Source organism: Neopsephotus bourkii, unplaced genomic scaffold, assembly GCF_033783945.1.
Source record: "Neopsephotus bourkii isolate Nb327-2 ecotype Australia unplaced genomic scaffold, CSIRO-AGI_Nbou_v1 NB_107, whole genome shotgun sequence".
In the NCBI taxonomy this organism is placed as follows: Eukaryota; Metazoa; Chordata; class Aves; order Psittaciformes; family Psittacidae; genus Neopsephotus; species Neopsephotus bourkii.
The window spans coordinates 678,327-697,325 of record NW_026900624.1 but is presented as its reverse complement, the minus strand read 5'-3'; the positions used below and the strand labels follow the sequence as shown (position 1 = coordinate 697,325).

Below are 18,999 nucleotides of genomic sequence, written 5' to 3'. Positions count from 1 at the left end.
AGTAAAAAGTAAATAAATCCACCTAGCTTTAGAAGATGTGGCTAGATTTATATAGTCTGGAACAAGGGATCAACCATTTTCTAACCAAGAGGAATCAGACTAGTGGAAATGGATATATTGTGCTTCTCATCTTTGGTGAGTGAGCTGAAATAGAGTTTAGAAATCTTTTTTTTTTTCTGCTTAAGTTAATGGTTTACCAGCCACATCTGTGTAGAAGAAGTTAGCACAAGAGTCAAAGGTTAAATGATCCTCAGGTGTTACCAAGTTTGAGTTAGCGCCAGTCTGTGCGATGTCTTTGCTTCTCTTACAGCTTTCATTAGCTTGTGTTCATGTTTAGAACTCCTACTGTTTCTGTGCTTCTTTCTCTCCCCATACTTCTTCATTTCTGCTTTCTTTTTCTTAGAGCTGACTCCATGCTTTTCTTTATTATGTTGGCTAAAATAGTATGCACTTAACTGTTTGAAGGTTTTTGTATTACTTATTTTTATATGAGCCTCATAGAAGTACTTTAGAGCTAATGTTTAACACCAGATTAATAGATGTGGTCAGCCTCAACAACATTACATTGGTCAATCAAAAATCCAGACACCTCTGAAAGATTAAGACAAGCATTCCTAAAGACAGCATTTAGTATCTGAATATCAGGTAGGCTGCACAAACAAGTATCAAGCAGGCTAGAACAAGTATTGCATATTCCGATATAAATATGGACAAAAAAAAATAAGGTATGAGTAATATTTACTCTTTTTTTATTGTTGTTACTTTTTTTTTAAACCAGATTTTCACTAATCACTCATTACTGGCTTAACTTTCCTACTCTTTTTCCCTGAAATCAATAAAAGTTGTCTCTGCAGTTCGTTCAGTTGAGGTGGGCTATCCTTGTGTATAATAACAATAAATAAATGGGAACTGTTCACTCTTCGTAGGTTTGGCTGTCATAGAAAATTAGTATACTCTTTTAAGTGAAAACCAGCATTCTGACATTCCCTTATCACTGAGAACAGTATGGAAGCCTGAATGCTGGCAACTGAATGACTTTTCCCAGTACCTTTCACCTCTTCTATCAAATGAAACAAAATAAAGCAGGTCAATTTTAAATAAAAGTTTTGCTTACAAAACAAGCTAATACATTTATTACTGATAAATTTAAAATAAAAATGCAAACCTCATAATTTGATTGAATTGATCTTTTTTCCCTGAAAACCCTTGGAGTGATCCAAGCAAATGTTATACAGTTGCACTTTTCTGAACACAGGAGATAAGTATTGAAGCAAGATCCCTTTAGCTTATATGATTTCCTATTTGGGGGTAGTATTTACTTTTTAAAATGTTTTTTTTATATTCTCTGTGGTATATCCTAAGCTTCATGATGTTAAAGCAAATTTTATAGTAAAATGGAGTAGAAATAGCCAATAATTGTTAATAAAAATACATAATTTTAATGTATATTCACTTCTATTTAAAGTATGATTGCAGATACATCAATATAAATATTTTCCTTAGAAAGTGTGATTTTCATGCAGCAGATTATCTGCTGAGTAGTTACTTTGCATTAAAATAGCAGTTTAACTTTTGGAAATTATAAATGGGAATCTTTTAAGTTCTTTTAAGTAAAATATTTAATTGAGTATATCTCTGTGTTTGATTTGAAAGTATTGTTGCTTTAAGCAGAGGCTGCCCTCAACACGTTTATCACCAAGAGAGGAAGAAGATGATGATGCAGGTGAAAATACTTGTGGTCCTTCGGGTATATGGGAGGCATTGACACCTTGTAATGGATGCAGGAACCTCGGATTCCCCATGCTTGCACAGGTATATGTTTACCTTTCTATCATAAAACTTATTAACTGTAGAAGAACTGCCTAATCTCTTTTCTGTCTCACAGTCCTTTCTAGTTTTGCTTTATTCCCTTCAAAATTGTTACTGTCAGTCTTCATTTTAACATCAAAATCTGTTTTTAAAATTAAATGTTGGGGTTCAGTCATCCTGCTGTAATACTCATCCAGGTAAGTTTAAGGACAAGAGAGTTTGCAGTTTATTACCCCTATTTTCAACAGTTTTTGTGTTGTATAGCTTTATTTTCTCATTCCGTCTGGAAAGAGATTTTGAAGTCATAGTTTCATTTGGGATATATAGTCTATTTTTGGTCAGCTTCTAATTCATGTAATAACATTTCAGCTACTTTCTTTATAGCATTAACTGAGGACACCATCCGTAACTCAGCTGATGTAAGAATATAACCTAAAACTTCTTTAAGATTATGTAAGCTAAAAAAAGTCTTCAAACATTTTCAAATACTCATAATAACACAGAGGAGAATAAATAAAAATGGGTAATGTCCCAACAATTCTCAGAGCAGACCAATCTGCAGTATCCACCAAGGCATGCCAACAGCTGTGTCCTGAACAAGTTGCTACAGAACAGGATGATGCTTATTACTGCTCCTGGGTCTCCCTTGTTCTGTCCCCTCACTATAGTTTAGCACTCATTTCTGTAACATCTTTCCTGTGCTTTTCTTGTAACGTTGAATGGAGGCCTGCCAAATTTGTATTTAGAAATGCCTGTTTTTTCAGTTGCATCCTTACTTGGCACTGCATGTAAATAGCTTTGTCGGATTCTTGTGTACCAGATTGGAATTACATATCCTGTCTCACCACACTTTATACACTGTTGCTTTCATACTGTGACTGTACATTTTATTTCCTTTAGTCTCATGGGACTTGCACCTGTTTGAAGTCAATGCTAAAGCTTCCACTGCGGTCAGTGGAAACAGGATATGGCAACTAATGTGCTTGAATAACAATGAGCACTGCCCTGTCTTTTTTATAAGGAGCCTTTATATTCCATTCCCCTTTCAGTAGCTGTTTTTTACTTCACTATCTATCATTTTAGGCATTTGGCAAGATGCAGAGCCATCAGAATTATCCTGGTATACAATAGGAGTGCCATGGTTACTAATCCCTCATTTTTAAGAATTTGTTTCAAAAAATATTTCTTAAATGGAGCTTATTTAAATATCTGTCTCCTATGGTTTAATTATTGTTAAATTTTCCTATGATGAACACGCATGTCATTTTGGAGTGACTGCCTTATTTAAAAAAATAAATTATTTTCCTTGCTTCTTTTTAATATATAAAAGATTTGTAAAGTCTGTTATAAAAGTCAGGAATGCATTTGAAAAATACAATGAAGTTAGCTTGGTTAGTTGGTATCTCCTTTTTATAAAAAGTGATGTAAATTTTAAGATAGTGACTTCTGAATAAGTTTTATTCATTGTGCTTAAGCCTTAAACTCAGCCTCCCAATATCTCATCTTTCTTGCTCTGAGAACTAATAGGATTTTTAATTATGGGTAGAAAAAAAGAGTGCATTTATTCGGTGTTCATTTGTGAAGTGGCAGAACGCTTTTCTAGATTGTTTCTCCATAAAAAATTGAACACAGAGGTAGTTTGATTGTCTTTTTATGGAAGAAAGAAAAAAAAATTATGTAGTGAAAAATCTCTAAATTACAAACCAGTGAATTCACTTTATAAAGTGTTGCCATCACTGTATGGAGTCTTTCAAGCTGTTAGCTAATCTGTTGGATCTTTCACATTCACTTCGGAATGCAGCAGAGAACATCTTGTTCTAAGGGATTGAGAACACAAAGTATTTATTTCAATTTTAGATTAAGACCAGTATCTTGAATTCGTTTAACAAATTCTGATAGATATAATCTGGAACAGCATGTTTTAGGTAAACTAACAAATTGTGGTTTTAATACTTATGTCAGTCCAGTAACATACAAGAAAATGCAGAGTTTATCATGAAGAAACAATAAGATAAGGCTACATGACATCATGCCTTAAAATCCATACTTTGCTAAAGATCCTGAAATAGAGAAAAAGGTCTATCAAATATGCAAATGACAAGGTAATTTTTTCAATCTCTTGTAGTTAAAAATAGATTTTACAATTATATAAATATACTGTGTTTACACATCAAAGGAGAACAAGCAGTGATTCTTGGTTTATATACACAGTCAGAGGTACAATGGTGAACTGAAAGTGAATTTTAGGTGAGTTTATCAGTACCCACATACATACATACATACTAACATTTTCTTTGGAATAAAGAAGCATACTCCAAATGTATGAAACTGTAATCTTCATTCCATATTCTTTTTCATGGATAGTGTGCTTTTGAATATATCTGCTAAGGGGCAAACAGGGCCTGACATACAGAGATAAATACAGGGCTGTCTGCAATGTCACAAAGATGGGTGGTGCAGAGTCCTGTGTGATCATAGCAATACTATCAGTTTAAAGCAAGCAGTCTGTGCACCTTAATCTTGACAGTTGAGTCTGCATATTTTCCTAATTGTGATACAGAGTAATTCTGAGATAAGGTAGGTTTAGCTATGTCCTGTTTAGGAAGCTGCTGGATCAGCTTCAATGCACTGTCTCTGGAATTAAGTCTTATATGTGTAACTTGAAAATCCTGACAGTGATTCCCTATGTTTGACAAGACAGCCAACCAGAAATACCACATTTGTCTGTTACAGAATGAAAGTAATATCTGTAAAGAGAACAGTGGAGTTGCTATGGAAAAAAACTGAACTTTGATTTAAAAGCCTTAAGTATAAATCTTCACGTTGCAATTGGTGAGGAACTGTGGCTGTTAACAAAAATATAGACAGATACGGAAAGTTTATTTAAATACTTAAAGAAGCACTATGTATCTAACTTAATGTCAGATTTTCGTCTTTTTAGAAGCAATGAACTTCTGGAAGACCTTCACATTTATGTTTTAAACTGACCTATGTTCAGCTCATACAACCCCAGGACTCCTAGAGGTAGGAACTCTAGCAATTTTCTTACAGGTTCTCCTGTGGAAGAGAATTTTCCCCCAAAATGTCTTTTATTTATAGGGAGGGAAGAGAACGGAGACTCCTGACTACATTTTTAGGAGATAAATTGTATATAATTGTTTATTTATCAGTATAGGCTGTGATAGCAATATTTAGTTTGGAGTTTGATGCATCAGTTAACAGGGTTATATATTTCATGTCTTGCTTCCAGAAGATCATCATGTCTGTCTGTACTTCTTTTATATAATTTCAAAGGAATTTTGTATTGTGTTTGTATTGTGGAAGTGGGTTATGATTACATTATAGAAAGCCTGGCACTGAAAATTATTATGTTGCAATTATATTTACAGTTACAAAGATGGTTCTGGATACATGAGAGATGAATGTGGAAATTGAGTAAGGAGCTAGCTCGGTTTTTGTGTAGAGATCAAGTCTGTTTTTAAAAAAAAATCTCTGTAATGATACTCTCTGGAGAGAGGCAGCAGGACTCCCTGTCTCTTTCTGGACAATTTTAATATTAGGAGATTTATTGGGCATTATTTGTTTTCATTTTAGCATACTCTTCCAGTTTGAACTCCTCCTTTTGTCAGTTCTCTCTAAAAATTTTCTTGGACATTAAGCTTAGTTAAGTGTTTTAGTAATTTTTTGAACTGCTGAGGTACAGAGGAGGAAGTATAAAAGAGGGAATATTTCTTCTTTGCTCTTCAATTAAAAGAACAACAAAACAAGCAAACAAAGCAAAGAGTGTATTTTTATCTAAACACCATTAGCTGAAGTATTTTACCAACTTGGACCCAAAAAATGGTGTCATCCATCACTTCATTGACAACTACGTTTCAGAGCATTGAAAGGAAGTACGTTTCAGATTAGATTGGTAACAAAAGAGATTTGGTTGCTGTTGCTTCATATAATCATAGAAGTACCAGATTGGAAGGGACCTTGAAGATCATCTGGTCCAACCTTCCTAGGCAAAGCATGACCTATTTGGTGTTGAAGTTCACCAGAATTAGAAATAGAGAGCCTTGCGGCATCATCTAATTTATATATTGCAGTAGGGGAAAAACTGACATCTTGTTTGGTAATGTATTTATTTGATAAGTGATAGAGACATGGTAGAGACAAAATTATTTTCCAGGGAAGACCACCCTCAGCTAGGAAAACTGGCATACAGCATACCTGGAAGATGAACAGCCAGAGTAAAATTGTTACATTACCTGTAGTATTTTCCTGTAGTTTCTAACATTGAAAAGATTTATTATTTTTTTCTCATTTTAGGTTAGTGAATTAAATTATGATTTTACTTAAATGGGGTTGACATGGAGACCTGTATTACCCTTAGAAATATTTCTGTTAGCTCTTGATTTGCAGTCTTGTCTTTTCTGCATTAAGCTGGAGTTTTGTTGGTAATCTCAGGAACACACCACCCACACACTGAAGCAGCTATTGAAAAGTGCAATATGTATTGTGCCTAGAAAGAATCAGCAGGTGATTATTATACCCTGCTGAACAGTGATGGCGAATAAGTATATTGAAAAAAAAAAAAGTGGCATATTAGTGTTTTGCTACATTTTCTGATGGTGTTTTAAGGAATGACACTGAGCTTTTTGTTCTTGCTAGTAGTATGTAGCTTCTTAATTTCCATTGTAAATTTCCAGTTGCCAGATGTCTTGTGGCAAATGAATTTTTACTTCACTCGTATCATCTAGACACTGCTACACAGGTATGTAATGTAACGAGATGTTTTAATCTTTTTATCCTTGGATGTTTTCAGAATCGACTGAACAAGGCTCAGAGAAACCTGGTAGTTAAGATAGTTCTGCTATGACTGAAAGCTTGGATAAGATGACTTCTAGAGATCTCTTTCACATAAACATCTTCTTTCTATAATTCTCTATAAAATTTTAGATATGTGAACTCAGAAAAGCTAATTTATTTAAAAGTTTAGGACTGACTCCATGTTCATCAGTTTGTAAATCAGTTTGCAAAAGTATGGCTGTCCCTGCCTAGCGGTGTGTAAATCTGGCTACCACTGGTCTGTGTTATCTCTTGGTGTGATTATGAAACAACAGCATTAAGTGGGATGAAAAAGAGAAAGAGAGGTGTCAAACAATACTGGAATTGTTGATACATGTCAGAAATCGTAGGAAGTATTGATAGCCATGCTGACTTTCATGATGGGCTTTACTACTATTAAAGGTGTTCACATTCATGTAGAAATTAATTTTGAGTTGCACACTGTCACATTCCTAAATGAAATACGGAAGTATGATCTTAAATGATATGTTCAATTTTACCACTTTATCATTTGCAGTTAAGTGGTAACCAGAAGATGCACTTTCAGGAAATGCTTTTGATTTCAGTACTGCCTGACGAATCATGGGAAAATGGGGAAAAAAAAAATCAAGTTAAATTGTATAGCAAATAGATAGCAACAATGCATAGCAAATAATTTTATACAAGAAAAAAGTTCAACTTTGTATTAAAAATTTAATGTTTGAACTTCAGCTGCTTCAAAACAGAAGTATTAAAGCGTTATGTGGAAACTTGAACACATGTAGAAGTTCCTGGTTAGTCTGAAGAATTGGGTTTACACTTCAGTACTTCATTTTGTGGGGGAAAGGTCATCATAGATAACTTGTGTTTGTTGTTTCAGTGGTAGTAACAGAAGGAAAAGAGTTGATGGCCCAAAAAGCTGGTATTCATGGTATCTGAAGGTAGGAGATCAGTTGCGTGGTGATACCTGGGTGCAGTGATTACTGCGTAGGTTTACTATATGGATTAGCCATCAAGTCATGGGGTGTGTAAGTTTGCAGTTCTGTGAAGGGCTGTTTAAAGGCATTTGACATGTTGGAACATTTCTGAGCCTAGCAACGTTTTGTCTGGTTTGGGTGGGTTGTATTGTGGCGTTTTGCTATTTTTTTGCTTGTTTGTGGTTTTGTTTGTTTGTTTGCTTTGTTTTTTTGTTTGGGGTTTTTTCAGGTTTGTTTGGTTAGGATTTTTTTTCATAGTGGTACAAATGAAATGTATTTGAGAACCACGACAAACTAATAGCAGAAACTGTGAAGTTTCTCTACCAACTGAGAAGCTGGTAACTTGACAAGAATGTGCTTCATTTCTGAAGAAATGACCTGGCTGGTAACTGGGCATTTAAAACAGAGCAACTCTGTATTCTGTAACTGTGAATCCTCTCTTGCTGTACCAAGGAAACTGCATGCCTTGGGTCTGACTTCTGTATTTTACTGAAAAATTTTATTGCCAGTACTCATTACACTGAGTCCGAGAAAGAGATAAACCCTGATTCAGCAAATTACTTAAGCCTACTTAAACATAGGCATTAATGTGCTTAATTCTGGTTTTGCTTCCCTACATACAGAACTTTATCAGGAAACACTTACTTGTTAACAAAAATAGAAACCCCGTCTAAGGCTAAGACTTTCTTAATATCTGAAACTGTTATCAATTTTCCAGTATTAATAATTCAAAATGAAGATGAACTCATGAATTGGAGGTCAAATAAAATGAAATAAGTTAAGGAGAGTCCATATTTGAGATATCAAGGGAAAATATGTAAGACAACATTGTTGCATGTTTTCATGATAAGGCATTTTGGATTTTTTTGTTGTTAGAAAATGTGATTTGCCAATTCTAGTCAAATACGCCTTTTCATTTTAAGGTCTCTCAGAAAGGCAGTTCAACTAGGAAAAGAGGGATGTCATGGTTTATGTTTTTCTACCTAGAATAGTGTTAATCATGTGTATTGCTGCTGCAAATGTTCCATTCACTTTCCAGAAGCAATAAGCAGTCCTGAACCATAAAATCTTGCTACAATAAATAGAAATAACAGTAATACTACTAATAACATAGGGAATAGAGGGAGGTAGCTTTTTAAAAAAGATGCTGTAAATGTCTCTCCCTGTAACCAGAACAGTCCACCAGGCATTTTTCAGAACAGTCCACCAGGCATTTTTAACATAAAGGGTATATGTGTAAAGACATTAAGGTAGATTAATAAATTGACAATATTAAGTTGGCTATTATTTTTGAAGGTGCTATGATTTTATAGCATTCTAATTTCTGATTCACAATATTTTATACTGTGAAGAGAGAAAATACAATCTTCAGGCAATGTTAAGTCACATTTAATTCTCCTAATTTTGAATTTAGCAAAATAGAGTCCATAGGTCTCAGACAGTATTTTAGCCTACCTAATTGTCTAAGTACTTACAAACCACCAACTTCATCAGCCTTTATGTTTATCAGATACTTAAGTTCTATATACACATAAAGCTTTTTGAGTAAACTGTTGTAATCTGTTTTATATGGACAGGTGCCTAAATTCTGTCTTATTCAGATTGATTTTGCATAGTTACTGTTTTTGCATTATGAGGAATAAATTTGACAGCAGAAAGTTCATTCAGAAACCCATCTGGGTGCTTGTGCTCCCTGTATCAATGAGAAAGTGAGGACAGCTCTGAAGATATTCAATTGACTACTCTTTTATGTTGAACAGGAAGGCACTGGAAGGCAGCCAGTGTCAAGATGTGAAGTAGAGGGATGTGTTTGACTACGTCTAGCTTTTGAGCTGAATTTTTGTGAATTTGTGACTTAAACACCAGGGCATTTACAGGGGATACACAGGTCACAAAGCAGGCAGCCTTCCTTCACTCCTTTCTGCCCACTTCCAAAATGGACAGATTAAGACTGTCTGGTTTTGTCTCTTTTGAATGTAATAGTGTTTTATTGTGAAGCACATGAACAAATTTTGGAGTTGTTGTTAAGTGTATGTATCTTAACAGCTTTGTCCTAAGGACACTTATTTATTATCAGGACTATATGACCAAAGAAGAACTGCAGAAACTCCACATTTTGGATTGTAAGTGGCTAGAATCTCATTTTCGATCGAGAAAGAACCACAGCCAAGTGTTTCCTGTTGTCTAGCTTTAGGGGGTTCCATGACATGCAGGCTTTACAAGTAGATTTCTCTTACTGACCAGCTCTGTTTCCTCATTGTGAAATTATGAAAGGACCTCGATTTTGCAAATTACTTGAATGTATGCTTAAGCATATATATTTTTGAAGCTGAGTTACTGATTTGTTGAAATATAAGAAATTAGTTCAATCAGAACCTAGAGCAATAGAATCAGTAAGCAGAGTTTTGTGTACTTTTTACCACCTTTGTGTGAAACACTGACATAGTAGTTTTTTTTGCATATGAAGGAAAATCACAAAGCATGAGTAGAGAATATCTGTAGTAAAACTGTTACATACAGCTAGTGTATGGGCAAGATTCCTGGATTCTGACCAAATAGACATAATTCTGTGGTAGCTCTTCTGAATATGGAATCTTGTAGCAAACCTTATGGGAAACTTTCTAAGTTCAGATTTCATTGAAAACGTAACACTGGTTCTCTTATAATCCTTAGTCATGTCATTTCATATAATCTTCACATTCTCAGTTTCCATTATGCAATAACTCAGGCTGAGTAGATTAACATACCATAGAAGTAGATTATTGTACCACAGAAATCATTATAGTAACAATTGAGGCAGTAGAGCTTTGACATAAACCAGTAGGGTTTCTTATTTAGAGAGCCATACGGAAGCAGCATGTGTATTAGCTGAATATTTTTCCTTCAGTGAATTAGGTAATTCCTGATGCATTATTAGTATTATTTCAGTCTTTGGTGATTGAATTGAACATGGCCAAATTAGTCCTCATAAAACTGCTGAGTATATATGCAGTGTGATAACACTGGATGATGGAACTTTTTGTATTCATAAAGCTAAATATCCATGTTATGAATGTTAGTTGTTTTTTGCACATTTTTGGTCAGGAAACAGCAGAGTTCATAGGGTCTCGTTCAGAGCTATGGTTCTCAACTGTGCTTTGAAATAGAAAATTACTGGGTTCTTTATGAACACAGGAGGTATGGACAACATTGTATTAACATTGGCCGACAACTACTGTGCGTATTTCTCCTGTTATGATGGAATAATTTATTTTACAGTTTTTTAAATACTGATTCTGACTTACAGTATGAATTTGCTTTTTCTCTGATTGTCTCTTACTGTTAGATTCAGTTTTCATGCTTCTGTAATACCATGCTTACTGTAGATAAAGGGTATTTGGTCTTATTTAATTAGGAAGTACTAAACTTTTACAAAATTTGCATGCATCCTGAGACCTTTAAAGATAGTTTTGAAATGTGGGTGGTTCTTCTGTTGATTCTGTATCTCATTTTCTGTTCAGATAAAGGAGATTCACAAAAAAAGTTTTTCATTTTTGATAATATGACTCTTAATAACTTTAATATTTGGAATATTTTCTTGTTTTTTCTTTTTTAATATGGAAGCGTGTGTGGGAGGTAGTGCTTTTACAAGAGTCTTGGCTTACACTGTTGTGATAGTAGCTTTTTATATGCATATATGTGCTATTTATTATATATTTATATTATATACATAATTAAATTTTTATTTCTTCAGTATCAACTAGAAAACTTTTAAACATGGGAGATTCTGTTTCACAAAATACCAAATATCTTTTTGTAGCTTCTGTTAAAGCCATTGTGTATGGCATCAAGTAATTGGTTTCTGTTATGCAAATTAATGAAAGTACATGACTTCAGAACAAGAGCATGGTCAGATACAGAGTATTTTCTGAAATGCACATATTACTTACAACAGGTAATAGATTGACCTGCCAGCGGTAAAGCTTTCTTTTCAATGAAAATGTCTTCTATAATGTCTCATTTAGTGATACTGTCTGCCTCCAATCAAGTCAGTTTACAGTGACAGGGTTTTTTTCTGTTTTATATTAATAGTGAAAACTACTATTAACATAAATGACATGTTTTGGTTCTACATCGACTTAGGTGTATTTGATTCCTCTCTCCCGTCCACGGCAATCCATATATTTTTCATTTACTGGCACAGTAATTAATAAGTATGAAGCTATAAAATGTTAGGCAATTTCAGTGTATCTGCTTAATATAACATGTTGTTTGCTTTTGGTTTTTTTATGGTTTATTTTTGCTTTCTGCATTTGCTGTCTAGTAAATACTGACTCCACTTAAGGTTTTATCAATATATTTTGTATGGGTTTGGCTTGTATGAGGGATAGTTTTTACTTCATGTTCTCTGCTTCTGTTAGAAAACCTAAGATAGGTTGGTTTTACTAGAGTAGGAGACAAAACTAGTTTAAGAGATGAAGCAAATGTGTGGGTGTTTCAGCTGGGGAGAAGAATGGACGGTTCACTGCCTTGTGGTCCAAAGGCCGAACTGTAAATCCTCATTCACTTTTTCTGTGCATATTTCACACTAACTTTCAGCCATGTTTAAAAGGGTCAGCCCGAAGTGTAAAATGTTTTTTAATTGGCTTAGAGGAAAGTGATTTAATGGTGACCTGGAAATTTTTTTTGTGATGCTCAAAATGAATCTGTCAGCTGTTAGTTACGTACTACTCAGATCCCTGTAAGTCAGATCTACCATTCTTTCTGTAAAACTGTTGTGAACATTTTCTTACAAATGAGAGATGGACTTTTTTTTTTTTCCCCTCTTCCTTCTTTCCTTTTTCTGGTGAAGAGGTCTGATTATGTAGCAAACTGGTACTGTGTAAAATGGCCCTTCATAACCACCTTCAAATCTTCGTGCTATTACATGAAGTCCAGAGCCTGACAAAGTACATGTGCGTTTATCAGTCTCTGCGAAAGTGGAAAGCAGTTTCTTTCTTCTGATACCAGGCATGCCTTCCTCATGTTTTGAACTTTGAAGTTGGCACCCTTGAAACCATGACACTTCTGAGCCTCTTCATTCACCTTCTCAGACATCTTCTGGTCCAAAATTATCACTTTCCAATGAGTTATTTTATCTCTTACTTGAGAAGATATTGTATGAAAATAAATGTTTGCATGGGCCCTCCTTCATATATGAGATTATTGGGGATTTTCCAGATTCTGTAATATATCATGAATCTTTGTTCTGTGACAAATACATATTCAACTGTTTCTAGCTGTCATAACAATGAACATTTATCATAGTTTGACTCATGAAAAATTATTCTAATTACATGATGCTATAAAAAATATACTTTGGTTAAGTAAGTAATAGATAAAAAAGTTATTACTAGCTAAAAAGTTATAGTAATATTCCCGATTTCTTTCAGTGGGGAGGCAGTCATCTAATTGTGTTTTGGGATTATGATGACATAGGAAATACTTTCAATTGGTCACTACATTATTGTGACAAATTCACGCAGTACCCATCAGGTTCAGACACTCTTCCCTCCACCTTGCTGCATGCGTCCTAACTACCTTTGGTCAGTGGTCAGGACTCCTTTCTTGCTTGAATTCTTGATTCCTCTCAGCAACCTCTGGTTACTTATCATGAATATTTAGTTTAAAGTGTCCCAATCCAAGTGTTATACATCAGTCTGTTTGAAAACATGAAGTATGTTTGATGCAAACACATTCAGACTAGATAGAAGGAAGAAATTTTTTACAATGAGGGTGGTGAAACACTCAAAGAGGTGGTAGATGCCCCTTACTGGAAACATTTGAGGGCTCCATAGACAGGGCTCCAAGCAGTCTCATCTAGTTGAAGATGTCTCCCCTTGTTACAAGGGGATTGGGCTGTATGATCTTTAAAGATGCCTTACAACACAAACTATTTTTTTAATTCTGTAATTCTATGATGTAAATGGGATAAATGCAATAGTTATTGCTTGCCCTCATAGTAATCATCAGATTTGGGTTGATGGAGTGTTTGGGATCAATAACTCTCCAAAGTTTTATTAACAGAAGTATCGTAATACTCTTCTAAAGAAAAATTAAGCAGAATTTATCCCACCGTAAATAAAGAAGAGCTACTTGAGTTCATACTGGTCTTCTGGCATGCAGCAAGTCAGGGGGAGAAGATATTATACCCTGATGGATCTTAAGGGATATGCCAGAATTTAATAGCAGTTCTTCAATCTGTATTCTATAAAAATGAAAAAGATATTTTCTAATGATGGCAAATATATTGCCTTCTTCCTTTTCACATTTATGAGACTGTTTCTTCTTTAAAGTTTATTATTCACAAGAAAACCCCTGGGTATTTTACTTCCACTTCTTGTTCATACATGTTTTCAGATAATCAGCAATTATAGCCATAAAGTTTTCTTTAAAAATCTGAATTATCTGGATGTATATGAGCACTGAAATACCCACTAATAATTCTTTTTTCTAAACAAGTGTCCTTAACTTCTGTCTTCAAGTAAAAATATGCATAGTGGCATTCTTGTTCCCCATAGTTTCTAAAAAAATGTCTTAGGGCTAAAATAACTATTTCTTCAAAACTTTGTGATCCTTATTAGGTATCTTACACAAATTGTAAGGACAGTTAGTGTTAATTATGAAGAAGTCATTTATCAAAAGGGAGACTCAATCAAAACCAGATCCAGTAAATTTTCAAATAACAGAATACAGTATGGCTTTTAACTGTGAGTATCCTAGACTACAGGAGGTCAACTGTTCATAAATTTAGAAGTTGTATAAATTAATAATTGCCCAGTGACACACAACATGACTACATGAATTATCACTGTGAGGAATGTGATGTAACAGTACATTATGCTTGACTCTGATGTGTTGTCCCATGCTCCAGGGAAGTAATGAAACTTCAGCTGATCAGCTTTCTGTAAGAAGGGAGCTGGATAGTATGAAAATTTTTCAGTGAAATACAAATTCTGTCTTGTCAGCATGTCAGTTCTGATTAGATGCCCACTGAGGTTCTATCATTTTATTCTTAGGTCATACAAATACAGGTTTGTATATATTGCTTATATCTTAGTCTTTGACCATACCTCATTCAGATTGATTCTTACAAGAAATGCAAGAAGGCAAAAGCAAGCTTAACTGGAAGCTTGGCAGAAACATGGAAAAAAGGCCTAACTCAACATCATGTAATTTTTGAAGATTTACTGATGTTATGGTATATTGTTTCACACTTTTATATAACCATTTACAATTGACATATAGATATATTAAAGCAAATTCATTCCCACTGATCAACAGTCACAATCTTCTCCCCTCCTTTCTATTGTCTAGCCGTATTTAGGTCTCAGATTACATATGGTAAGTATTATACCATCAAGCGTATTCTCAGTAGTCCTGTTTAGTTCTCAGATTACGTATGATAAGTATTATACCATCAAGCATATTCTCAGAGGACCCAGCTGGCTGGAGATTTCCGAGTAAGGGCCATGATGTGTCCCTGGCATATGCTCTGCGAATTCAATTTCACATTGCTGTTTCTTTCTACAAGGCAAAAATCTAATTTATATTTTATCAGTATGGACAGCTGTTCTCTAATGCTTTCCCAGTGACGCACCCACTCTCAGTCTTTTTCTGTTACTTCTATTGTGTATGTATTTTTATCCTTTCCACAAAAATACTGAAATACTTATTTTAATGTACTGGCAGCCCAGCACGTTACTTTTATGAAGTTCAATTTTAAAGAAGAACAAACTTTGACATTGACAGTCATGGTCAGTTACATGTGTCATCTTCAAGTTTTTTGGCATAATTTACAGAAATTGAATAATCTCTAATAAAAAAAAACAACACATCAGATTATTTTCATTTCAGGGCCAAAGGTTATTCAACTATAATGGAATAATATTTCTTTAGAATGTTTTATTATGCAGATGAAAATATCTAGGACATGTAGGATTACTGTAGAATTACTTTTCATTGAAGTGGGTGAGATGAAACAACATAATTGTTATTATTGAGAAAAGTGCTGAAGACCTTTTAATCTGAGAAAAAAAACAGAATCACATTGCTTAATGCTGCATATTCTAAGACAATTTTAAGTTACCTACTAACATCTAACTTGAATTACTCTAGAGTTTAAAGTTTTCTACAATATGCTCAGTACTTGCAAAATGGAGAACATACTGCAGCAACCTGAATACTTCACGTTGCTTTTCTCCAGCAATGAGACGTTTGTCTTTTTGCTACATATACACTTTTTAATTAAGCCTTATCTCCTTCACTGGTAGAATTCCAGACTTTTTAATGTATTAACAATTCTTCTTGTCTCTAACTTAAGTTCTGCTTGGCATACTGTTTTCATATTTATTAGTGAGAGATTGATGAAGAATTTACTAGTCAGTAATTTACATTCTAACCATTTTCTCAGTAACCCCATCATTTTTATTTTTTTTCTTCTCTGACATTTAGATTCTTATAATGTTAAGAATCATAGAATCACAGAATGCTTTGGGTGGGAAAGGACCTTAAATTCATCTAATTCCACACCCCCTCCATGGGCAGGTCTTCCTCCCACTAGTCCAGGTTGCTTAAAGCCCCATCCAACCTGGCCTTCAACACTTTCAGGGATGGAGTATCTACTTGTAATGTTTAATAACATTCAGAAAATCAGACTGAATGTTAAGATCAATTAGGAAAGGAGTAGAGTGCAAAAGCGGGAACATCATTATGTCAGTATGAATACTTGATGAGCCCTCACCTTGAATGCCACATGAAAATCAGATCCCTGTCAGATCACTGAAGGCTGAGGCTGAGGGCTGACAGAAATGGTCAAAAGACTCCACATGCTATTTTCATGATTTAAAAAATAAATTGTTTTTGGTTTTGTGGGCTTTTTGGGGTCTGTTTGTTTCAGTTTTGTTGTTTAGCTTTTGGATATTTTTTTTTTAACAGGATATGGACTTCAGGAATATTTTTATTTTTATTTGAGGAATGAGATGGCTTAAGTTTAAAAAGTTATATTTGGAGTTGCAGCAAGCCCACTTAGAAACTTTTCAAATTCATTGTTAAGTTTTTAGAGTTCGTTTGCTGAAACTAGTTACTACTAGTATGTAGCAGCAAAATTGCCAATGCAGAGACCTCATACCTTAACTAGAGATTAACCAGAAAGGGGTTATTATTTTGAACACTGACTACTGACCTTGTATTGTTTGCTAGCACATACTCAGTTTTCATTACAAATGCTTGTTTGTATTCTTTTTATTTTGTATTACTTTTTCCCTATTCACTGTTTCTTGTATTCATTTTCAAATACTTTATTGAGTGGTGGTTTAGCCTAGGATTTAAATTTTTTTTTCTGCTGAACTCATCAAGTAGAATTTTGAAGGGGATATCCTGTTGCTGCCATCTCAAACCTGTCCTTCAAATGGCCTTGTATTATCACCAGATTATGAACTGTCATAAAAATCGTGTCACAATACAATGAGCAAGAAAAACTGCAAAGGTCTGGTAGTGTAATAATTTGCTAACAGTATAAATAATTTACCTAAAAAAATGAACTGTTACCTACATCCATCTTTTTCCTTAGGTAATATCAGTTCTTGTTGAAGAAATTGTTATTCTGCACCCTGTTTTAGTCATCACATTCTTAAGTCATTTTCTGAGTAAGACTATGATAATATCAAAATGTCAGGGTGCTTTCTGGTCCTTTGCCTTTTATTATTATATCATATTTGATTTGCGTGCAGTGTTTGACTTTCCCAGGCATCCGTATGTCCAATGTAAGAAAGATGTAGAAATATGTCTCTGCCTATTCAATTGCTTTCTGCTGGGATTAAAAAAATATAGATCACAAATCAAGAAACTCTGGTGAAACTGTACGATATCTTCTTATTTGTGTTCTAAAGTAGAGACAGTCTGCTTGATTGGGCAGTTTAGTGTACCAGAAAATCTTCCATCCAATTCTGTTTTTAATTCCCTTGACATTTGCTAATGGTGGGAATTCACAATATGTATCACTTGTGCCATTATTGCTGTTCAGTTCAAATATAGAGCAGTATTTAATTTTCATTCACAACCTGGGATTCTGCCATCAAAATGTAGATACCATAACTTTAGCTTTTTTATGTGTAATATGAACATATTGTAAAACCATCCCCAAAGACAAAGTAATTGCAGTGGTTAATGTAATTATCGCTTTCATGAGATATAATTCAAAATATGAATAAGAAAAATCCCCAAATTAGAACACAGCAAAGCAGGTATGGCAAGATCAGTTATGTTGGAACTTTTGCTAAATACAGGGTTTGAAGAATATAGACATTTCTATAACTAAACAAGAATTGTATTACACAAAAATTTAAAGAAACAAGAAATGTTATCTTCTAGCATGCAATTAATTCTTCCAGTCTGTTACAATTTAGATTTCAGCAAAATGTGGTGTTTAATTCGATGGATTTTAAACCCTGCTAGTCAGAGTTATTTAGCCTGGTTCTTTTCTTGTGTCATCTGAGAAATATCTCTCTTACCTACTTAAATTTTTGCATTTCAGGAATCTTATTCAAAGAAGAGAGGTTATGCATTAGAAGCAATACCTTCTGTGCCTCTGGATGCAGTTCCCTCTGAAAAAGACAGCAATCTCTGTGATTTGATAGACATAGCAGTGACCAAAAAACCTTGCTCCCTAGAGATAACAAGAGTTCCTTCCTCAAGACCAGGTAAATCACCACATAATTTTTTTGCATTATCTTTGGTGTAAGTGTAATGTTATGGAAGGTATACAATTACGTATAGAAGGTGTAGGTTTATGTACTTAAGAATACAGCACTCTGTTTACTTATCACAGCATGATTATAGTCTTCCATTAGCTTCCATAAGAGCTTAATATCAGAATAAGGTTTAATAACAAAATGCTATTGAAGGGAAAACAAAGCAGAGATTTAAATAATTTCCTAGATAAATACAAGGTTGCAAAAAGCCAAGCTAGAAATCAAATTTCTTTAAGCCCAGCCTTTTTCAGTAATCTATTTACCAACCCATTTCTGTTTTTTAATGAAGTGCTTAGCAACAATATTATACAACTAATTCAAAATTTAAAGTACTCTATTTCATGTTACATAAAAGAACATCTGCTCTGTTTTTGAAAATGACACAGTGAATGAGAATTGATAGAAATATTGAATGACAGATTGGCAGACTGTTTGTTGTTATACAGGTTTGAACAGCAATGAGTTACAATAGTTAAAAACCAATATAATTACGCTGAGTCAGACAAATGGTATTATCTGTATGGATGTTGTTTATATTCTCCAAAATTATATGCTCTCTTTAATTTCCCTTGTTTGAACTCTTCATTAGTCACCACCTGGTACAGAAATTTCAGAATATAATCATTTTGCTA

At 34.1% G+C, this 18,999-nt stretch overlaps 1 protein-coding gene across 10 annotated transcripts in view; it reads left to right on the top strand.

Moving 5' to 3' along the window:
• Positions 1-18,999, top strand: part of ANKS1B (ankyrin repeat and sterile alpha motif domain containing 1B) — a 425,238-nt gene that overhangs the window by 100,529 nt on the left and 305,710 nt on the right. For 6 of the 10 annotated variants that reach the window (XM_061357113.1, XM_061357101.1, XM_061357080.1 and 3 more), the window contains 2 exons: positions 1,669-1,812; positions 18,151-18,316. In XM_061357113.1, the coding sequence (XP_061213097.1) occupies positions 1,669-1,812; positions 18,151-18,316 (310 nt within the window). The remainder of the gene's footprint in view (positions 1-1,668; positions 1,813-18,150; positions 18,317-18,999) is intronic. The other 4 variants (XM_061357088.1, XM_061357094.1, XM_061357155.1 and 1 more) reach the window with 1 other exon arrangement.